This window comes from Pagrus major, chromosome 12 (assembly GCF_040436345.1).
Source record: "Pagrus major chromosome 12, Pma_NU_1.0".
Lineage (NCBI taxonomy): Eukaryota > Metazoa > Chordata > Actinopteri > Spariformes > Sparidae > Pagrus > Pagrus major.
In genome coordinates, this window is record NC_133226.1 from 21607194 (window position 1) to 21631324 (window position 24131).

Sequence of the window (24131 nt, forward strand, 5' to 3'; positions counted from 1 at the left end):
TTACCTACATACAATATGATCCTTTTGACAACAGCATGTTAGCTTCCCACCCTGAGCATAACATCAGATTTAAATGGCGGTTGTGTGAACATGGTTTACGTCTGTACAAAATCTTGTGGTAATCCATCCAAAACTTGTCAAAATCTCTCACCAAATCCTCAATCCTGTGTAGAGCTACAGAAAAAGAACGGCGACCACGTCGGCCATTTGGATTAATTCTCTGAAGACCATGAATCAGATTTAATCACAGCTGTGATCTGATGTTGCCATCCTTAGGGCCATGCTGCTAGCGTGGCAGAAAGAGTAAAAGAAAAAAAGTGAAAGGTCATAAAAATGAGAAAAGGTAGCACTGGGAGTGTCAGTGTGAAAAACAGAGAAAGCGAGAGCTGCGTGGCTGAACTGGTGTCAAGTATCTAAAGCGATGATTTACAGCCGTCTCCGTCGACGGCATGACGTGGTAAGGTGTAGGTGAGACACGCATCGAGAGCGAGTGAGTGAGTGTGAACGTATCCAGCTGGTGTGTGTGACTGAAGTGAGCAACCGGATAGTCTGAGATGGTCTGAGAGTGAACTCACAGCTTACACATGGCAAAACCATCAACCGCAACTCTGACCCGCGGCTTTGCGGGGGCCTTCATTAAGTACACTTGCATGATACTGAGAAATTCAGTGAGACACTGAAACCACATTGTTGTTTTAGAAACGATACGTTCCCCCATTGCACCGAGGCTATTCCGAGAATGCTCTTATGCACCTATCATCAATCTTCTAGCGTAATGGCCATGTTTTTCCAAGAAGGGCGTTCAGGTTTATGTTACAGTGTCCACAACTGAGAGCATTTTGAGTGATTTCACAGAGAGATGTGAAGGCGGGCGATTCGGTCAGGTAAATGGAATTGAAGAAATATAGCGATGGTTTCATCCCTTCCCTGTAATTTTCCAAAAGTTGGTTTCGTAAGGATGTGAAAAATCCTGTTTTTTAAACACAACCCAGACTAATAGTTAAACTCAGATTCCTCTCCAACAAATATGTGTTTATGCATTAATTTGGTTTGAATACCACAAGGCAAAGGACTCAATAACAATCTACAATTGTAATGAGCAGCGCTTCGTTTCTAAAGATTTTCTGTTCCATATTAGTTCAGAATAAATTTTCTGATTAATTTTGGATCTCTAACACTTGATGTATAATTTGTATTCATGCCCTCCATGCTGTGTTAGACGATTCCAGGAAACTCAACAGCTTTATCCACCATGACATACCAATTTGGCTCAAGAGTTTGCAGCCTAAATATGCTGCAGGATGTGGGTCCATTTATTAAGCCTGTGCCTTGAGTTCAGAGTTACAGTCTGTCTAACACTAAAAAATTCAGGCAATTTAATGCTGTAATTTAGGTTTGGAGTGTGTCCCTTCGACCAGACGGGGTAAAGGTTTTGATAGATGCTGCAGATTTAATGAGGTGTTGGATCAGGCCCCTTTGACTTGCTGACTGGCTGCCGTTACGTAACTTCATCAGGTACGACAGTATAGAGCTTGTAAGACGTTGCATCCCACAGTGTAATGAGCACTTAAGCACTCAGCGCAGGAGCGAGGAGACTTATGGTCACCACCAGCTGTGGTTTGCCGTGTTGTTAAAGTCTGCGTCCGTTCCTCAAACATAAGGCTTCTGATGTAAGTCGTTTTTATGAAAGAACGTCTTGTGAAAAGGAACCTTCATGTAGCCAAAGTAATTATTTCTTTAACACTGTGTATTCTTTGACATTAAAAGTTTGTTTTCCCAAAGAGTCAACACCAAATAATGCCCCATTGACAAATATTTTCATGTGTACCATTCAACACATCCTCATACCGAGACGGCTGAACAAATCGAGACTCTTGGAACGACATGCTGTATATCACCGTTCCAAAAACAACATGAGCGTTGGCAGCATACCGGGGACAGGTGTACCAGACCTTCGTCGCACGCTCGCAGTTTGGTTTAAGCAAGAGAACATGGTTAGGTTTCAAATAAATGTGTTACTTCTATGACTTCTGTTAGAAACATACCTACGCTACATAAGTAACTTGACTTAACTGTGTTAGTGAGTTAAAAGAGCTCACTGTTGACTGGGCTGTCACTGAAGCTGAGGTGAAAAGTTCATATTCCAGCTATAATAACCTGTTTGAAATGTAATTGCCAGGAAAATGGAGGGATATAGCGAGTTGAGCCGTCCTGAGCGGACAGTAAGGACACCAAATATCTGAGAAGCAGTGTGTGGAAGTATTTTGGGTTGAACAATGTAGTGTCATTGCGTGTCATTTCACATTTGTTCTTTTCGCTCGTTGATTTTTGGAAAAAGCGACAGCAATAGTTGACTTCTGGTTTCAAAGCGGACATGAACGGCGCCCTGTTGAATGAAAGCCCTGTGCCTGGTTAACCCGACTGGCTTTCTCGGCTGCAATAATCACTAGAGGTTGCCGCCTAACAGGAAACGTAAATATGGGTCATAATAAGCTGCTTTTATAGTCGACCTACATGGTTGCTTTTCTGATGAGGACGGCCTGGCACCATTACGTGTGCGTAGAGAAGAAAAGGGAATAGATTAGGTAGGAAAAGGCAGAATATTTGTAGTGACAGTGAGTAATACTATTTTATATAGTGCATGAGTAAATTAATTAAACAGCACACCAGACAAATAAATCCAAATGATCCTGGAACAATGCACCAGAAGAAGAATAACAACATCATGACTGTATCGTAAAACAATAATTTGTTTATTATGAGTTAATGGAAATGTTGAGTTTAGCTGAAGAAACTTGGATAACCCCAAAAGTCGGGTGGGTCTGAGAATAAATACAATTAATACAATATTTGTAGGTCATGCACGTTTCTCCTTCTTCTTCCAAAACATCTTTCTTTGTTTTGCTGTTAACGTACCACATGCTTCCTATTATTCACCTTTAATCATCCTTGTTTCTGACCAGTTTGGCTTGTTTTCCGTTTCGGTTCAAAGGTTTTGAAAAATGCTAATTGTCAGCCCGAGAGCACAAACAGCCCTCGCTGTCTTTTCTGTGCTGCATTTCAACTTCTGCCTCAGATGGACCGTGCATAACTCATCGGTAATGCAATACGTTTTATTGTCGTCGCCGTTGCAGCAACGCTATAACTTTTAATGTCTGTGAAGAAGCTGAGCGTGAATATCCCGAGTCTCAGGATCGGGTCGTGTTGGTACCACGTATTAAAATAGTCAGGAGATGGTGTCAGAGACATTTGGGGTTTGGTTTTATCTCCTAGTCGGCTGCAGCGTTCACTGTCTGACCTCATCAACCGCACCATGAATGTGACTCAGCCCAGGTCCTCCAGCAGACTGATGTGGGCTGTTGAGCTCAGGACCGCAGCTGCAGATCATGCATGGAGGTCTGTGTGGCGTTCTGTGATCCAGAACCTGAACGCCTGTAAAGGCTCATTCTGAAAGCCAATCAGATGGCAGATAAAACTCTGGGTGTCCTGTTGATGACTTCAGATTGGTGCACAGCAAAATACCAAAGCGCACAGACGAACCACAAGGCACACCTGTGGTAGACGTATGGAAACTATGACTCATTTGCTACTGTTTGTTGCTATAGATACTCCTGTTTACCCTTTTAAGTGGGAACTTCGACCTCACTGGGACTTTTATTGTATGAGTGAAGGATTGAAACATCATTAATACAGATTTAGGTTGGTTTTTTTATGCCCAATGGCAGTTGCTCACCCGTGGAATAAGGCTCGGTCGGCTTCAGAAGTAAGATGCAAAAGGCGAGTTAAAAAAGGGAAAAACAAACATCATTAGGACCTGAGCCTCCACATCTCTGCCAAATGTGGTGCCAGACATGCTGACGACCCGGAGGCCGTTTGAGCCAGAAGCCTGTCTGAAGCTCGGCTGGCCGGTTAACACAGCCATTCTGAACAAGGCTGTTTAAACAGGATGGAAAGGGTGATTGATCCTTTCTGGTAGTTTGACTGAAGCGTGTTACAGACATTTCATTGAGACCCCAGGGAACTGTGTTAACACGTGGAAAAGGGGGTATATTATGTCACCTTTAAGGCGCAGGCTCCACAGCGCTCATTTCCTGACTTTGCCCGGAGATGAAGGGGGGGGGGGGGGGGGGGGGAGCAAGGGCGCACAGAAAAGGTGTCACATCTGATCCCTGTGAGGAAAGTGAAGTAATCTCCCTGTGTTTCAGAGAGTGTGAAGAAAAAACTCAAAATCTGATTGCTGAGGGTTGGAAACACTTTCTCAGAAATGCTCCCCCCCCCAAGCATGAACTCATGAGTCTAAAAATATTATGGGCTGAAACATGATTTCAGTGTCCAGACAGACTGGATTAGGAGCTACTCATGTACAGCACATTTGTCTAAGAGCCGGTGGGAATTGGTAGCAGCCAGTGGGAGCCAATGCAAAAAGCTTCCCCAGGTCACTCCTTCTCTGCATGTGGCCGTCTGAGGAAGGTTTTAAAAGCAGGTTCTGGCCCCGATGCTCCTCCCTCAGTGAGACTCCTGCGATCTTCACATTCACACACCAATTCAGACACACACACACACACACAAAAGCAAACTTTATTAGGCTTAAAATGACAGTCTTGTGTCGCTTATGATTCAAATAGGAGGCAAGGACTCAAAGGCACCACTCACAGCAGGCGCAGACATACGGGAAACCGCCACTGTGTCACATACTGATAAGACACTCCAGAGAAACTGCTGATCTGGGTCCAGTTGGAAGGACAAAATGGGTGTTTGGACGGCCCTGATTCTGGCCTCACAGCTGCTATTAAAACTGTGCTTACACGTGGAAGCTCAAGCTTTGGGTGAGTGTTATTTTGAAGTGTTTGAATTTGCTTTCTCAATTATTTAAGCATCATTACATTTTTTATTTATGTTTTTGGCAAAAATGTGTCATATTGATTGGAGATAACGGATTGCAGCAGTTGTGGTTGCTGGTGGGGATGACACAAAACGAAAATCTTTTCAGGTCTTCTGCTTGTTTAAATTTTAACACACACACACAATAAAAAGATAGATGTCTTTGATTTCATTTGAATGCTGCATTTTTCTGACATCCTGGCTGTGATGTAATCCTCCATTTTCATTATCTGTCAGAAAAGATTTAATGGCTCCACCACTGGGTATTTTAACACACTATGTATGAGTTCAATGCATAATGGATAAAGCAGACACTGTGAAAGAGAATATCATATGCGGACCCAAGGAACACAAAGGATTAGACATGGCGTGTGATACTCACTGAGGTACGAATAAAATGCTAAATATCCTGTCAGCTGTAGGAGAGATGAGGCATTGGAGTACATTTTTTTGTTTTTGTGACAGGAGGGAGACAAAGATAAGGAATAAAAGTATACAGACTTTTAAGCCCACTATCTTCCAGCTGAAGTAAAGTCACCCTGCTTTTCATATCTATCCAGCCAGATCCTGCTTGATTACTCCGGCTCAGGAGGTTCAGCTTTCTGGCTCGTATTAATTCAAAGTCCCGGCTGGGTCACACACATGGGAATAATCAGAGATGATCTGTGCGCAGTATTGCACTTCAAGTCACACATACACAGAAACTCTCCTCTCTCTCTCTCTCCTTCTGAAACCCACTTACGGTCACACAAATTTGTTCAAGGTCACGCACAGACCGGAGCCGCAGACGACATGTGGAAGCATTGGTGTTTATAGTGTATCAGCTTCTTATAAACCACTCCGGTGATTGATGGCAGAGCTTTCGTGCGCCCATAAATCCCGACAATCTTTTGGCAATGGCTGCCTAATGTTATATATAAAACGAGTCCAAATTAATGGAGTTCATCATCCACCATTTCTTTTGCAAATGGCTCATTGTCTGCATGACTGGAATTCACCGCGTTCTTAAACAGGGAGGCCAATTTACAGCCGCTGTAAGTAAGATTTTAGACGCACAAAAACAGCCATTCTGTCTCTGCAAAGGGTTATTGAGGTTATTGATCAATATTAATGTCTCAAGGATGACTTCACAGGGAGCTGAGATTCCTGGAATTCAAAACTCGCTTTCTACTTTTGGCACTGGCTCTCTGCTCAGGGTAAAGCACATCTTTAAAGGTATATCATGTCAAATCTCCACATTACAGAGCATAAAAATTACTAGACTGTCTCATTTTGTTGAGTTGTGTGCTTATTGTCCCAAATGTTTCCAACAAAGTTCAGACCCAGAGAAATTCTTAATTTTATTCAAAGTTACAGTGCGTTTCATATCGTAGGACATATCTCCTTTATGTCCTATAGTTGCTAAAACTTCCAGAGAACATATGCATTGAAGCCAATTCTACCTAGTGGCCAAACCGTGTAATTACAACGTCCCGTGACGCACTAGGGCCCAAAAAGGGTACAACACAAAAAACAACAACAAAAAAGCACTATAAACCCGCTGAACACTACCTGCTCAGCATCAAACCACCGACAGATAAAGTTAGCATCTTGCCGGTGAGCCAGATAATTCCTTCAGGAGATGGTGGAGACCAAAAACAGAGCGAAAAGAGAGTGAAATTGGGACTTACATTTGCCAGAAATCACCTATAAATGACCTTTGGAAGTATAAATATTTTTCACTCAGGCCAGCGAATGCAACGGAGAGAGCATAATGTTAGTGTTAAACCATTACATCATGACCTATAATGGATCTCTGCTCCTACTCTGTAGCTTACTCATGGCTGTTGAGAAAAAGTGACTTCACTGTTTATGTTAATCACAAGCTGATGTTGATGATGCTTCATCATTGCTAATGTTCGACTAGGTACCTCTAACCATAACACTACAATATATCACAGCTCTCAACGTGCGAGCACTCAAAATTGATGATTTGTTAAGCAGTAAAATGAGGAATACGACCATTCATGCTGTGATAGATTCATATGCTGGTGTTAAGGAGAGGACAAGACACTGGATTACTTTATGGCTTTCAGCTGAACTAGTTTTACGAAGCTTGAAACCTGAGGTTAATCATGGGGTGAAATGAGGCACTTTCTCAGCATCTCTGGTGGAAGACGACCCTGACCCCCAGAAAGCCCTCTGTCCAGAAGATTAATGAACAGCAGCAGGACTGTGTGCTTTATGTGCGAGCGTTCATCTGACTGTGTGTCTTCGCAGCGATACAGTAACTCGAACAACATGAAGCGTGCATCGAGGTTGATTTGTTCTCTTGTTGTTTTGTTCGTTTTTGGACTTTCGCCAGTTTCACGGAGCACGAAGTCCCACCGAGTCATAAAGTGATCTATCTGTTTGTGTAATTCTCACCAGGTGATCTTGGCAATCACGAATACAAAAGGCTCATCTCATGTAAGCAGGCGTTGTCTGTGGCTTAGTCACATTTAGCTGCGCACAGTTTTAAAGCCCCCGTGTAATTCTGAAATTCAGCATGTGCTGGACAAAACACGAGGGACCACTCGCAGAGGAGATAGATAAAAAGGGGGGGGGGGAAAAGGAAAGATCTCATCTGGGGATCATGCTTCGCAATCTTGGCTGACAATGGCCAATCTCTGAGCATTTGGGAGCAATTTTGCTCCCTCACGACAGCGGGCCTCGCAGACTGCTTTCAGGGTACTTGTGTATTCATGATGCGAGCAGATGGTGGACTAGAGATTCACCGCACATCCTCTCATGGCCTGCCCAGCTCCCGAGCCACTGTATTAAAGGAAGACTCTAACCATGTGAGCAAGTGTACATTGTCTCTCCGGCATTTCACTCCCACCAATACTAACATACCTCTGCCTGTAGAACAGTGCGAGAATTGTGAGGTTATATACACTTTACCAGCTAAAGAGCCTCGGTGTCGACCCAATAAATAATAATAAACACCATGCACTTCACCGTCACAGTACACAGCTCTGATTTGCTCCGAACAGCTTTGTGATTTCTCCGAGCCAACTCCGCCTGCCAAGTTTGCGCCGACTGATTGACACAGCATCTCGCAAGAGCAACAAACACTGGGTCAACATCATCATCTTCTCCTTGTCGACTCAGGATGTGTTTACTCTGGGATTGGAGCGCGGCTGCAGCTTGTAAATATTCATATCTCATCATCCATTACTCATGTGCTTTACCACTTCTCTCTTTCCCCATCCCTGTCAACAGTCTATGATCTGCTCACCTCGCCTGATTGCCTGCCAGACCTGCTGCAGGGGGGTCTGGCTGAGCAAGGGGTGAACGAGGCTTTCATCCTAACCACCTTCAAGTTGCAGCCCAAGACCGGAACCTCTGTGTTTAGCCTGTACAACCCCAGGGACAACAGCAAGTACTTTGAGTTCACTGTGATGGGGAAGCTCAACAGAGGTAGGAGAACATGAAAGAGGCTCTGGTATCGTTTAAAGCCGCACTAATCATCTTATATTAACAGTGGGTTAAATAACTGTGTGTAAAAGCGGAAGGGGTCGCTCAGTTCTGTGGAGCATTTTTAGCATCTTTCAGCTCATTGTTTTGGTTTTACATCCCATCTACGCTGAAAACTGTACACCATATCCTCAACACCAAACAGCAGATGGAAACAATTAGGGACTAGCTGGTGAATATTCAAATCTCAGTCAGAAACTTATCAGTGGATATTTTATCTCTCTCAGTTCCACATTTTTGATTTTATCAAAACTTGACCACAGTTACCTTTATTGGCTAATCGCTTTAGATTAATATGTTAAGGTTTTGAGATGCCTCTGAGATTTCTGCCTCTTAGGTTGTGTTGCTCGCAGCACCGGCATCTTGTTTTAAAAGAAGAATGGCAGCAAAACAAAATTCACTTTATGGCTGAATGATTTCTTAGGTACCGTTCACCTTCGACAAATTGGGTTTACTCTAAAGTGGCTATTGTTTTTGCTTATGTTAACTACCATGTTCTATAGACTTCACTGCGATTTTGTATAATCCACAAATTTCCTTCCAAATGTTTCTTTCCATTTCTTAATTAAGTAGTTTATAGAATAGAAAGAGGTCACAGTGAGGTCTGGATTATTCGGAGACAAGCGTTGCAAAATCTTAAATTATAATTTGCTGTTCAAAGTAAAATGTACCTCTGTTGTACTGGGTGCAGGTATTGTCATTTTTTGCATGTTAACATCCTGACGTTACCATTTAGCATCAAGTACAGCCCCACATAGCCATTAGCGAGGCTGCAGGCTCTTTGTCTTGTTGCAATTTGGATGAATCGACCGTTTAAAATTAATGCTCACTGTAAATCTTACTTTTAAAAGTTATTTATTTAACATTTATTTTACCAGGAAAGCAGGAAATTGCATATAGACAATGAATTTACATGTGTTCAGTAACAGGGCGTGCATTCAGTGGTCCAATAGTCCTTATTCCTATCCTGTTTCTCACCATTGTCTCTTCTTTGCTGCCGTCCCTGCTCTGTCCTCTCAAAGCCGTGTTGCGCTACCAACGAAGTGACAAGAGGATGAGCTCAGTAACCTTCAACAACCTGGTGCTGGCAGACGGCCAACAACACCGACTGTTGTTCCACCTGAGGGGCATGCAGCAGCAGGGGCCAGGCGGGGTGGAGCTGCATCTGGACTGCAGGCTGGTGGAGACGGTCAGGGATCTCCCAGCGGCCTTCCAGGGTTTGCCAGCAGGCTATGGTATGGTGGAGCTGAAGACCATGCAAGCCAGAGACCAGGTGACCCCTCACTTACAGTATTTACATACAATAATGGATCTGTTTCTGTCCCGGGTTTCCAAATGGCTTAGCTGTCTACTTTGACCCGTTTTATTCTAACAGGAGAGTTTAGACGAGCTCAAGCTGGTGGTTGGGGATTCATTCGAGAATGTTGCTTCATTACAAGACTGCCATTTCCAGCAAAGAGACTCCGTCCAAACTCTGGGTAAGATCCTCTCGTTGCAAACGCCCACAGAGTGGGCCAAATGTTCCCTAGGAAAACAAACCCAGCATTAGGAAAACAACAGTCAGTGTTTGTCTGAGTGACTCGAGAGCAAACTCAGAGAATCCCCCCAGCTCTGCCTCGGTTTAACAAAATAACAGTCCCTTTCTCTTAGGGGTCAACACGAAGCAGCTGTCCAATCAAATGCTGGACTTAACGAAGGTGATTAATGAGCTGAAAGACGTCCTCATTCAGCAGGTAACTACCCTCCTAACAGTTCCTCTGAGGCTACTTAATCCCTGCTTTCTCACCCCTGACCTCCCCCGACAGCTTGCATGGCTGCATATAAACATGTTTATGTTTGACCTTTTCCAGGTCAAAGAGACCTCGTTCCTGAGAAACACCATCTCAGAGTGTCAGGCCTGCGGTAAGATCATGTCCAATAACAGTTGTGTCGCTCAACAGTAAAAGTGATGCCCGGATCGTTTGACAACCAATATTAAATTAAATGTGTTTTTTCTTTCTTTGGTATTTAAAGGTCTTGGTGGTACTGAAGTGGTGAAACCAAAGTGTGCCTCAGGCGTCTGTTTCCGCGACGATATGTGCATAGAGACGGCGGATGGTGTCGAGTGTGGTCCTTGTCCTGATGGGTACACCGGGGACGGGTTCAACTGTGACGACGTGGACGAGGTGAGACTCACTGTGTGTTTGTGTGTGTTTGAGTAAGTCGATTTTAACAAAGCGTCACCACCCGGCCCAATCTCGATTCTTGTATTTTAAGGGGCGAGAGCTTTGGTTTGTCATTTAGATTATAGTTACAGAGGTTAAAGGCTCGGGAAATATGGCTTTAAGTGGGAGAGAGGTCACCAGTTTGCAAAAAACAATCGTAAACCAGTAGGCGAATTTATTGAATCTGTCTTGGTGGAATGACGTTGCAAATGCGGCAGCGTAGGATTCAAACAGTTGGAGAATTAAAAAAAAGACATGTTGTTGTCTTCACCAGTGGATGAAAGCACTAACAAGCATGATGGGGCAGAAAGAGAGAGAGAGAGATCAGATATAGGCAATATAAAGTGAGTTAACTCATTATGAAAGGTTGTGTAAGGACGAGTTGGCTCAGATTCAAAAGTGGCAGATTGAGCCGGAGCAGAGAGGTTTAGTTGCACCTGCTTGGGAGGGCAAACTGACGCAGATTATTTTTTTTTTTTTATGATCGCTTCACAGAATTAATTATGTACCCGGATAGCAAAATTGTTCTGGCCTAGATCTGGCCCACACCAGACCTGTTAATCCGACCCAGACTTGGACCACCCAGGTGCCATCATTCCACACGCTATGTGTGCCAGATGAACACAATGGATGAATAATCATTTTTGAAAATAAACCCAATTACACCACAATATAAAGACATTTTAAATGACAGTATTTCAAATTCGGATTCAAGTGACGTTCAAGTTTTTTAGGAAGGTAGAAAACAGAGCTGGACGTGGGTTTTCCTTCTTCACGGCACGGTTAAAAGTTGCTCTAGTAGCGAATCTCTCCTGGTTGTTTTCAACGGTTAAGTGCCAAAATCCATCACACCTTGGCCACCTGGTTAATTAATTACCAGTCAGCCAAACCGAAGGAGGAAGTAATAATATGACCATACTGCTGAACTTTACTGAGGTTATTGAACTATAGTATACACTTTGCAGGTATTTGGCCTTGAAGCATCTGTTTGTGACGCACTGTGTATAGAAGAGGAGCATCTTCACTGCAAAATATATCTCACGTACAATTTAGCAGTAAATACCTCGATCAATCACCCGGCTGACAGCAGGAGTCCACCAGCCAACATTTTGTCCGTTCCCACAATTTGATGCATGAAAGAAGATAAATAGCCATGTAATGTGAGGGCTGGTAATGTGCAGATTTTTTTCAATCCATATGAGGGAAGTTTGGGCCGGAGGCTGTGGCTCTGTTGATTAAATTTGTATATTTCCACACAGAAATTCTGCCACCGTGTAGACAAACCAATAAACTGGGCCTGCAGGTACTGTTATTTATTTTGGATGGTCTTTCATTATTCAAATGAAGGCTGCAGAGAGGTGACATACGCATAACAAATACTGATCACAATGTGTTTGGTTTTGCCGGACTGGGAGGTGACATGAATTAAGAAATTAGAGCAAAAAAAAGCTACATGAGAACTTGCAGTTTTCACCAGTTTTTCAGGGCATGAGAAATTAAATCTGGCAATGGGATCATCAAAGTGGCCCACAGGGTCTACAGGCACTTCACAGAAGCTAATATGTTTTAATGAGGTTCAGCAATAAAAGCCACAGGTAAAGGTAAAAGTTTCAGCTACAGTTAAGGTATGAGGGATGTCCTCGTGAGGATAGAAGTGCGTGTGTGTTTGCCTGTCTGTCTTTTCGTGTTTGCGCTGACCCCTTTTCTGAGGACTTGCCCCTTCAGCATTCTCTTTTTTGCATGAGCAAAAGTGTCATCAAACCTAAAAGCTTTCGTGGAGAAGCCCTGTGAGAATCACATACATTTTGCAGCTTCAATATCGCTCCTGTCCTCCTTTTCTGCAGTGCCAGTTTAACCCCTGTTTCCCCGGAGTGAAGTGTGTGAACACAGCCCCAGGTTACCGCTGCGACGCCTGTCCGCTGGGATACAGCGGCCTGGCAGTGGAGGGTGTGGGTGTTCTGTTCGCCCAGACCAACAAACAGGTAAAATATGGAGGACGCAAAGACCTTTTGACACAAAGACTATTAAAAGCAAATTACAGCAGAGATCAACAAGGACATGAAAGAAAAGGTTTTCCCCCGTGAATAATTGGTGTAATTATTTAGTTGCATAACGGTGAAATATTTACTCGTCGTCGATGCCAGGACAAATATTTTAGCACAGGGGGAGAGGACAAAAGGGGAGGGAATAAGGAGGAAGGAAAAATGTGGAGGAATGTTCCGTATTACAGAATAAGTTCAGTGTACGTGGGCAGTAAAACGAGGTGAGGCTATTTTTCTGCCTTCTGCTCATATACAGTTTGGAAGTCGTTCCAAAGGTCACAAGAAAAATCTTTGGATTTCTCTCTAATCTTTGATTTTTTTTGTGAATTATTGGATCATTTGACCTCCTCGGGACTTGAACAGTTATTTAAATGAAACCATGTGAGAAGTTTAAAGAGTAAATCTCTTTTTGATGGAGCTGGTAATAACTCATAAACATCTGAAATGTGACAAGAGGCCCCAACTGGACACAACCTCAAAACAGGGTTGGGAGCCACTGCTTCAGTGTTTGGCTGTTTGTTGTATTTTATAAACTTTTTTATTTTTTATTTAAAGCAACATTATGCCACTTTTTTACCTTAAATAACATCTTCAAAGTCATTTTGATGGTACAGTGTCTTGTAATAGAGTGAATGGTGTCTCTTGTTTCTGCACTATGTAATAAATGTAGTAGGATCACAGCGTTGCAGACACGTTTACTTCAACATGAAAGTTTTCAACACATAACACTGTTCTGATGTAATGAGTTTTGTTTGTAGTTAGCACCCACGTTACATCTGACATCTGTTACAGACCTGGGATTTGTATTTACAACAGTGGTGTTGCACTCAGAAACTGTGGGGGGCGCCAAATCGCACAAAATGCCAGTTTCTACATATTGTTGCTTTAAAAAGAAACTAGTAATTATAGCTGCCAGATAAATGTAGTGGAGTAAAAAGTACTAATCACTCTTTGAAATAAAAACCATCACTGGTCATTATGTATTTTATACGGTCATATTAGTAACCTTGAAATCAGAAGAAAATTAAAGGTTTATTTTTATTTCATGTCCCTCATTTTCAGTTTTCAGTGTTATAACAAGTACCTGAAAGTCATATTTGAATAAAAGTAACGATATTGTGTTAAAATATTTAAGTATTAAGTATTAAATGTGCTCAGGTACAGGTACAAGTAAATCATACATATATTAAGTACATTTTAAAATGTGCTACTTTGACTCCGATGCTGCATGCGATCTGCAAAGTAACTCAGAACTAAAGTAAAAGTAAAGTAAAAAGTATAATATTTGCCTCCGAAATATGGCGGAGTAGAAGTATAAAGTAGCAGAAATGGAAATACTCCAAGTACAAGTAACTCAAAAATGTACTTGAATACATTTACTTGGTTACATTCCATCACTGATCACTTTTCCTGATTCAGGTCTGTGACGACGTTGACGAATGCAAAGGACCCAACAACGGAGGCTGCACTGCAAACTCACAGTGTCACAACTCTGTGGTGAGACTGCCGTCAAGCATTATCTGAACACTTTGGCTCGTGTGGGGCGGTTATTTCTTTTGTGTGGCTTTTCAATCGCTGTCCAAAGAAACCAGATGTCCTTTTTCCTGCGCAGGGCTCGTACCACTGCGGCAGCTGTAAGACAGGCTTCACAGGAGATCAGGTGAAGGGCTGCAAGCCGGAGCTCAGCTGTGGCAACAGCCTGACAAACCCCTGTGACATCAACGCCCAGTGTATATCAGAGAGGGACGGGACCATCACTTGTCAGGTAGGATTTCACACTTTTTTCACTCACGACTCCACACATGTGCTGTCTGAGTTTCTGAAGGGTTTCATTTGTCTTGTCAGTGTGGAATTGGCTGGGCCGGTAACGGATACCTGTGCGGGAAGGACACCGACATCGACGGATACCCAGATGAGAAACTTAAATGCAAAGATGCAAACTGTAAAAAGGTAAGCAGAGTAAAAAATGCACTTGTGCTGTGATAGGCAGGCCTGTTTCTTCATTCTTTTACTGTAACGTCTCTTCACAGGACAACTGCGTCTACGTTCCTAACTCTGGACAAGAGGACGCTGACAGGGACGGTTATGGAGACACCTGTGATGATGATGCAGATGGTGACGGTATACCAAATGAGCAGGTTGGTGGGATTGCTTTAACGAACGCATGCAAAGAAGGACATTGTCGAGAACCATGGACCAACCAGAGACTGTTGGCTGTAAGGATTAGTTTGACATTTTGAAAAAAAGGCTTATTAACTTACTTAAAGAGTTACATTGGAAGATCAATAACACTTCCATGTCTGTTGGTTAAATGTAAAGCTACAGCGAGCTGACGATTAGCTTAGCCTAGTATAAAAAGTGGAAACAGCTAGCCTTGCTCCCTCCAACAGCAACAAACTCCGCCTACGCTGCACTAATTAATGTTTTTTTGTTTTGTTTTTTGTAATCTGTACAAAATTAGTAAGTAGAGACAATTTTAAACAAGTAAGAATTAAACAAACATGAGTAATGTCTTAATTTGTGAGCTTTAGATGGGCTGGTATGCAGATTTTGTTGGCGTTGAACTGAGCCAGTGCAGACACACGAGTGGCATCAATTTGACGTATAACTCTTCGAAAACAGTAAAATTATCATCACAGAAGAAAATCAACTAATTGTTTTAGCTCTGACGCACACAGACGCACAAACTTGCTGTAACACCCAAATGTAGCACATTTACTCAAGTACTGTACTGCCCCCTCTAAGTGTTTTCCTGTGGTAGTCAGCGACTTGGCTAACGCTAGCGGCCCGACTACTGTCCAAAGCAAACAACAGGAAGAATCCCAATTTTACCTAGAGTCCCTGACGTCAGTGCACTCTTCGCCCTCTTTGCGTTTCCACAGTTATTCCAGTTGTGTTACTGTTACCTGAGGATAGCAACCGCGTAAAACAACGTCTTTTCCAGTTTCGGTTGCGCAATTGTGGACACTTTGTGCCATTTTTCTGAGGAAAATTGAGCCCTGTGGCGTTACAGCAGTAAAATGAAACAATGCAGCAGTAATATTGATCCAAAAATGTCACATTTAATGGTGAAACACTGACAGGGATCATTTTATTGCACAGTGAGTACTTTTATACTTAAAGTACACTTGCTGATAACACTGATAAATGAAGGATCTGAGTACTAGATGTAAAGCTTTGATACTGACAGTAATACACAGGCTGTGAATGAGACCTTTGTGCTCTCTGTCCGTCTCAGGACAACTGCTGGTTGAAGCCCAACGTGGACCAGAGGAACAGCGATAAGGACAGCCACGGCGACGCCTGCGATAACTGTCGTATGGTGGAGAACCCTGACCAGAGGGACACCGACAGCGACGGCAAAGGGGACGCCTGCGATGACGACATGGATGGCGATGGTATGGAGAGAAATTACATCACTAACACTGACGCTCATGCTTATATAACCAGCACCACTGAAGGCACTCACTGTTATGACTTATTACTCTGTTCTCTCCTTCACATCTCCACCCTGCTCTTACATTAAATTATTCAAGAATCGCAGTCATGCAGACGGATTTTCCAGCACACTTCTCTCTAAATCATGTTTGGGATATATATTCCTGTTATGTAGTATGGATGCTCGTTATAAGCCAGGTGAACATCAGAAACCACACTGCAGAAAATAAATAAATAAATCAAAGTGAAGGCCAGCAGCAGCCTGACCCCAGAGCGAAACACAAGCTTTGATCATTCACGAGTATGATTACACCTCAAAAAGCCCCACAGGAGAGAAGATAGTTTCTCCTTATCGCTGCTGCTTGACCTTTATGTGTTTGTGGTGCTGCTGCTGCCTCCCTGCGAGGAATGAAAAATAGCATCTGACCACAAACTGCTGTTCACCTACATAGGAAATGCAACAGTGCAACCTAGTGGTGAAATTACAAATAACACCATTCAGACCATTCAGATGACCAAACAGTAGTTTGGGCGTTATGTCTCAATTTCTCTGAGCATCTATTGATCAAATAAATTCGCTGATGGTCGTATGAATTAAAATTTACAAAGTACTTAAACAGATATAACTCAGTTTGTCAAGAAAGCGGCAGAAAGTGAATATCTTATTTACCATAATGCAATAAAATCAGTTTGATTGATTATAGAGATCATAGCTCAATTCAAATAAATCAAATTGATTAAAGGAGCAGTTGTGCTTTTTATCCATTTCGATTTTTTTGGTGTGAGTTACCTTCCCTCAAAAATAATAGAGCCAAAAAAAAAGAAAGAAAGAAATTCTCAACAGCGATGCGTCTTCATGACTTTTAAAGGAGAAAGTATTTTCTTCTTTCAACCGAACTACACTGAGAGGATGAGAGGCGAGCCGACTAAGCTGGCTCACGTTACAGCTCAGCTGAGGAGGACACCATTAATTTGAAAACCCTGTGCTGTGACAGATACAAACCTCTTGTCCAAGAGGAAAGCCAAGAGGTAAATATATATATTTTTTTATTTTGTGTTGAACTGTCCCTTTAAGTAAACATCCAATTATTATTAACCACGATTATTTTCATTCATTCACAAAAAATGACATAAAATATTGAAAAATGACCTTTACAGTCCCCTAAAGTCAAAGATGACGTCTTCAAATAGCTTGTTTTATCTGACCAATAGCCCAAAACTATGGTGGCCCTGAGTGTCAAAACACAACAACAAAAACAAAATACAATATTTGACAAACAACACTCATCATAACAATTCTCTTGTATCTGTTTTGCGAAACAAACATTCTCTGTACTTAAAAGGTAGCATAGCTTAACCTTCCGCCGGTAAATATATATTATACATGGCAATAGTCATCAGTTATATTCAGCATGTAACACGAACCATCTCCTCCCCCTCTGTTGTTACTGCAGGCCTGAAGAACTTTTTGGACAATTGTCAGCGTGTCCAGAACAGAGACCAGCTGGACCGGGACGGAGACGGCGTGGGAGACGCCTGCGACAGCTGCCCCGACATCCCCAACCCAAACCAGGTCAGTCACAGCCAGAGAGATGGATGGATGGATGGTTTGCTGTGTTTCACAAGCTCTCTTAGCTTTTAGTGTAATAAGTGAACAAAATAACTCTCAAAAAGGCAAAAAATAAAAGGAAATAACATCTATTTTCCTCAGCAAATAGAAAAATACAACCGTGCACCATCTTAATTAGAGGTTCTCTCTTTTACCAAACTAAGACAAGCTGAAATGCCTCATTAACTCATTGTAAAACACTTCATTCAAACTTGACTCAAACAAAATAAAGCTGGTTCCACGGTCCGGTATTATGCTGCCCGTTGTGTTTTTGGAGTTACCTTTCGAAATCTGGCCATATTTTACAAATGACACCTTTAAAAAAAATCACGTAAGACTCAAAGAGGTTAAAGTATCTACAGTAGTATTGTACAAAAAAAGCAAATGTCAGAGAGAAATCAGAAAAATAAATTCAAATCTGCTTTGTTTTTCTTCCATCCTTCCTCTCCAGTTAATCTACTCTGCTCTCTCTGCTCTTGTTTCAGTCTGACATTGACAATGATCTGGTTGGAGACTCCTGCGACACAAACCAGGACAGGTCATAACATTTTCAGTCTCTACGTTGTGTTCTTGTACATACATGCACTGTTTTCCCCACTGCTACTCCCGCCAGTACTACAGCTTTTTATTTACGTCATGTGATTGTGTCTCTTGTAGTGATGGCGACGGTCACCAGGATACCAAGGATAATTGCCCACTCGTGATCAACAGCTCCCAGCTGGACACCGACAAAGACGGGCTTGGTGACGAGTGCGACGATGATGACGACAACGACGGGATCCCTGACACTCTGCCGCCGGGACCAGACAACTGCCGGCTGGTGCCTAACCCTGACCAGATTGACGACAACAGTGAGCGCTCATCTCAAACACATCACACTTTCATATGCCACAGAATCAAAACAGCAATGTTTAGATTGTATTGTTGATCTCTTTGGCTGAAAAAGGGCTTGGTGCTCAAAGATAAATGCTCATATTTTCCCTTCTGCTCCTGACTAACTCTTACATGCATTTTTGGGCCCCCGGTTTCACACCCACGCACATCAAGCAAAAACAACCTTGAGCAGATTAAGTGGCAATTTTGTCGGCTGAAAGCGCCTGCGCCTGTTTTTGTGACTCATTGTGACAGTACTTGTGTAAAAATTGGCTCTGAAGTCAATGGGAGCGGAGTGTCAATATAAATCAAGTGGGGCGAGGCGTTTTTTTTGTTGGCAGTCAGAGAGTTCGGTGATTAAAGTGGAGAGAGACCTTCAGGGCGTCCCTCACAACGCACGACTTTAATTTTGTTTTGAAAAGTATGATAGAGAGATCTTCATTGGCTGTTCTTTTATGCCTTAAAAAGCACGACTGAATAAACGAACTGACCTTAAAGGACAACACAATCTCATACTGTTTTACTTTACTGTTTATATTTGGCGGACCCTGCCACCTTTCTAGCTTCAAACAGTGTTCTGGGACCTTATTTTCCTCTGAGAACAGCTTGTTTATTCAGTAATGAAAAAAAAAAGATTCTGAGTTTGTATTATTGCCTCATTAATATTGTAAATATTAAAATTCAGAGTTTGGGTTTCACAGTGCCCCTTTAAAACGTGAATCATTGACGCATCTACATTGAGCATCAAAAGCACAGAATGAAGCTTTTATGCCACGAACCACCGAGTGTGTGACATTTTTTATGTCATAGCTGTAGTACATTCACAGTCTTAGTAGTGTATTATGACTCAAATATGGGGGGAAAAAAACTAATTTATTTCCAACCATTCAATAACCCATATCATCAAACAGATTCAGAAGCTACACATGGCATATTGCGAGAACACCATTAAATGTGCGAGAGAAGCCACAGCACTGCAAATGCACTGTAGCAATTTCAGCCGGGTACAGATAAGAGCGAGCTTCAATACAATCCGTCAAAATTACATCAAAAATGCGACACACATTCTTGTTACTTTGCTAAAAAAACGTGAATAGCCCTTTCAGAGAGGACAGTTTTTTTGCTCTTCGGCAGCATATTTGACGGTGTTTTATATTCAGGCCTTGCAGCTTCTTGAAAAGGACATCAATTTTCTTCGGAGGCAGGTCTTTTTGACATTTTTTGTTGAATTCCTTCTCATTGTGACAAGGCAGGAAACACGCTGGGTTTAAAAAAAGGAGTGAAAGGAGCGTATCATTTTGCAGAACAAAATCACCCCCCCCCCCCCCAGTGTCTGTAATCAAAAACTTACTTTAACAAGTGTCTGCGCATGAACCGTGATCACGAAACAATATTCTTTTTACTTTAATTCAAGGCAGCTAAATCCTTCTTCTGTTGTCCCTTAGATGATGGAGTCGGAGATGTGTGTGAGTCTGACTTCGACCAGGACAAAGTCATTGACAGGATTGACAACTGTCCCGAGAATGCCGAGGTCACCTTGACTGACTTCAGGGCCTATCAGACGGTGGTGCTGGACCCTGAGGGCGACGCTCAGATTGACCCCAACTGGGTTGTTTTGAACCAGGTGAGATTACCGAGAGCTGAAACTAAAGCAAGTCAGCAGCTATAACCAAGATTTTTATGCCATCAATGAATGACAACCTGTAACGTGAGGGCCGTCAGTCATAGTGATGAGTGAACAGAGAATTATCACCTGAATCACTCTCCGTCTCTCTCTCTCGCTCCGGCCTATGCAACTGTCATCCTGAAAAGGAAAACATTTTGTGAAGTAGCTACATTCTTAACTATCTTCTTATAAATTTGGCATGAAATTCAAGACAGTAAGCTGTTTCTTCTCTCATAAAAATTGTTAGAAAGTCACGGCATCGCTGCACCAGTCTGTCTGCTTGTGTCTAAAGTGCGTCTTACATCCAACAGCTGTTTGAACACACTGTTTAAGCTGATTTCACCATTTACAGAAAAATTATGAAAGATGACAACACCTTATTGACGGTAAACTTTTTACAAATACAGTAATCAGTAACTAATATGGGCTACTTCATCCCCAAACTCCCTTAAAAAAATGCTCAATTTTGAGAGTTGTTGCATTCGGACAATCTATATAATCTTTGTGAAACGCCGTCTACAACACAATCTTAACTACGTGGACCTTCTTGTTAATTTGGCAATAATTTTACACAATGATATTTTTTTCTTTGTGCCTTCTAAAGACGCGGATATCGGAAATGGTAGAGACCAAAAACTGAGCGAAATGAGAGTGAAAATCGGGCTGATATTGACTAGGTGGCCAGAAATATGACTCCAAAAGAACGATAGTGTTGTTTCTTAACCGCTGGATGTGTCAGTAAGCAACTGTTTGCTAACAAGTTTACCATATCAACTTAGAAGGAATGTCGTCAGTGTTCGAAACGTGTTTCCGCTGCCCCCAAGTGGCCAAAACAATCTGTTATTGCAGATTAAATCTTATTAAAACAAAATGTGATAGAACATAAAATGCAATTAATTATAATAATAAGTAGGGGTGTCACGATTTAGATTTTAAATCGATGGAAATGAGCGTTCCATTTCAACAATCTAATTCAACTGTAGTAGCGATAATGTCTCAGAGATCCTTTATTGATAAGCAGAGGGTTCACTCGCAGATTAAAAACTGAATCTCTATCTTTTGTTGTTAATGGTTGAATAAATGAAAGGTGGGTTTTTTTTTGTTGAACTCTGGATTCTTTATATTTGGTGAATACCATTTGAAATTGTCTAACTGTAACCTGCAAACAGCACCAGGATAAAGTCAAACTGCTGTTGTAAAATACCTCTATCTTTTTAAAGAAGAATGGGAAAACGTAAAGTGACCTTAAACTAAAAAGTCAGATTGAATCGTGACACCCCTTATAATAAGACTTCAGAAAATAAGGGCATCAAGGTGCAGAATCCCTCATCACCGTCTGTCTCTTGTTCAAACAGGGAATGGAAATTGTGCAGACCATGAACAGTGACCCAGGACTTGCTGTTGGTAAGACGTGTTTATCAGTCACTAAAATACATAATGTCCTTGAAAAACAGTCTAAATATTAATAATACTCATCACTTTCTTTTGTCAGGTTACACTGCTTTCAGCGGAGTGGACTTTGAGGGCACGTTCCACGTAAACACAGTGACAGACGACGACTATGCCGGCTTCATCTTTGGCTACCAGGACTCGTCCTCCTTCTACGTGGTGATGTGGAAGCAGACCGAACAGACCTACTGGCAGGCAACACCCTTCAGAGCCGTGGCCGAGCCCGGCATCCAGCTTAAGGTGAAAGTCATGTCACGAATCCCCACGAGCAGATTCTCGCTATTTTTATCCCGCAACATATTTTCTGCATTTCTGCTGTTCTCTTGTCTGTCTGCTTGCACTTCCTCCTCCTCACTTCTCTTCATCTCCCCGTCGCTGTTTGTCAGGCTGTGAAGTCTCAATCAGGCCCCGGGGAGCATTTGAGAAACTCGCTGTGGCACACGGGAGACACCAACGATCAGGTTCGTCTGCTGTGGAAAGACCCAAGAAACGTGGGCTGGAAGGACAAGGTGTCCTATCGCTGGTACCTGCAGCATCGCCCACAGGTTGGATACATCAGGTACGACAAAAAACAAAGTAGTTGTCTACATATCTAGCTAAACTAGATCTTCAGGAATGAATGGTACTGTTGGAAAACGGTGGTTCCGTTTAACTGACCTGGCAACATCACGGGGACAGCAAAACTCCAGGAAGTCAGCAAATAAATATTTTTTCACAATGTGTTTTAGAGTTATACAAACTGTATGTCATTCGTATAAATTAGTTCAATCTAGAGGTGCTGATAGGAGGGTTTTTTTTTTTACCTTTGGATTGAGCCAGGCTAGCTGTTTGCCCTTGTTTCCACTCATTATGCTAAGCTAAGCTAACTGGCTGCTACAGTTCAAATATTAGAATGGTCTTCTCAGCGCTTGTAGTGTAAAAACATAAGTGGTGGTGCACCCCTTGCTTCCCATTATTTGTGGCTGGCCGTCGGTAGCACCGGGGTTAATCCTGAAAATGTCACGGTGCTCCAAACGTTATCATCTAACGAGAGCCGAAACAAAAAAGTGAATAAGTGTGTTTCCTAAAATGTTGACATAGATTGAATGAAGTCAAAAATCCCATCTTTTGTTTGTTTAGGGCCCGGTTTTATGAAGGAACAGAACTGGTGGCAGACTCCGGCGTGACTATTGACACAACCATGAGAGGAGGACGACTTGGTGTTTTCTGTTTCTCTCAAGAAAACATCATCTGGTCCAATCTGAAATACCGCTGCAATGGTAAGGAGATCATCAAAAAGTCCAAATATATCATTATTTGTTATATTTTGAATTTCTGCAGTGTCTTCCTGCTGTTCTCAAAGAACTTGTTTTCGATACATGTCTTCTTAATTGGTGTCTGAAAAGTGGGACAGCATTAATACTTACATTTTATCTTGTTGTTGCATAAACATCGACTGCAGCCGGGAATAGAAATAGTTCGGCCTCACTCGATTGTAGATTCTGAACGCGTCTCATGATACCTCCCTTCCACAGACACAATCCCAGAGGACTTCCAGGAGTTCAGCACTCAGCACGGCGTCGACTCGCTCTAAAGTCGAGACAAAAATATGACACCGCATCTCCAAAGAATGCTCCTGTGTGTGGGTGTGTAAGTGTGTGTGTGAGAGTTTGTGTGCGTGCGTGACTGTATGTTTGTGCATCAGTCCGTCTGTGTATTTATGTGTACAGTTCCTGTGCATATATGACCACAAAGTTTGTACTGTATGTGCATATTATTATGTTTTGTCCCTGTTTAATCATCTCTTACAGACTCTAAAGATTGTAAGTTATAATGTTTTTTACTGAACACGATGCAACATGACAAACATAAGAATTTGTAATGCAACTACACATATTGCTAATAATGGATATCCTAACATTCAGTATCTCAGTACCGCCATTGCATATATTTCAAAATAAAAGTAACATCATCATTATAAAAACTGTATTTTGCTTCCACACAGTAGATTTTAAACTGGTTGCATTGTCATCAACATGGTATATTTCCTCGTTTTGTGGAGAGGATGAACGGACCAAGTTTACCGACTGCGCCTTGTGTCACTAACTGTAGATGATTAACTTAAAGCTCAGTGTAACCTTGTTTTCTCCTAAAGATCATTTCATATCTATGTAGTCATGAACCTGGTCAAAATAAAGGGCTTTAAAATGTGTTTAAATCCATGTTGATGTTGATTTAAAAGACACTTATTCGTTTCCTTCAGTGTTTCATACAAGTTGCATGTACAAGATCTTTGAACTTTAAAAAGGTCAAACTGTGCACTAGCAGAAGCTCCTCTGTCCTGCAGAAAATACTGCTCCTTAAACGCCTCGTCAGTAGTCCCGCCTTTAATTCCGGGACTTTGTGACATCACACTACGTCACAGAGTCATACATTTGCATAATATGTGCCTAGCGGCTAGTTTGGCTGGTAAGAACTGATTTAGCACAGCT

The 24131-nt window shown here is 42.1% G+C and overlaps 1 protein-coding gene across 1 annotated transcript; it reads left to right on the forward strand.

The window, feature by feature from the left end:
- The first annotated feature begins 4747 nt into the window (after positions 1 to 4747).
- Positions 4748 to 23243, forward strand: thbs4b (thrombospondin 4b). The gene is made up of 22 exons (XM_073477942.1): positions 4748 to 4826; positions 8125 to 8322; positions 9402 to 9652; positions 9755 to 9857; positions 10030 to 10112; positions 10230 to 10281; positions 10393 to 10544; positions 12428 to 12565; positions 14045 to 14122; positions 14238 to 14390; positions 14471 to 14575; positions 14656 to 14763; positions 15864 to 16023; positions 17518 to 17636; positions 18158 to 18210; positions 18330 to 18523; positions 19991 to 20169; positions 21567 to 21615; positions 21704 to 21900; positions 22047 to 22219; positions 22780 to 22919; positions 23175 to 23243. Exons 1-22 carry the CDS (start codon positions 4748 to 4750, stop codon positions 23231 to 23233), a joined length of 2823 nt encoding a protein of 940 aa, XP_073334043.1. The 3' UTR covers positions 23234 to 23243.
- Positions 23244 to 24131: the final 888 nt, after the last annotated feature.

What these genes read in the sequence shown, in the direction of transcription:
- thbs4b (XM_073477942.1), top strand. Translation starts at nt 4,748, where the DNA reads ATGGGTGTTTGGACGGCCCTGATTCTGGCCTCACAGCTGCTATTAAAA. An exon ending in TGACCAGATTGACGACAACA is followed by an intron (nt 18,524 to 19,990) that starts GTGAGCGCTCAT and finishes GTTGTCCCTTAG; the next exon opens with ATGATGGAGTCGGAGATGTG. An exon ending in ACTGGGTTGTTTTGAACCAG is followed by an intron (nt 20,170 to 21,566) that starts GTGAGATTACCG and finishes TTGTTCAAACAG; the next exon opens with GGAATGGAAATTGTGCAGAC.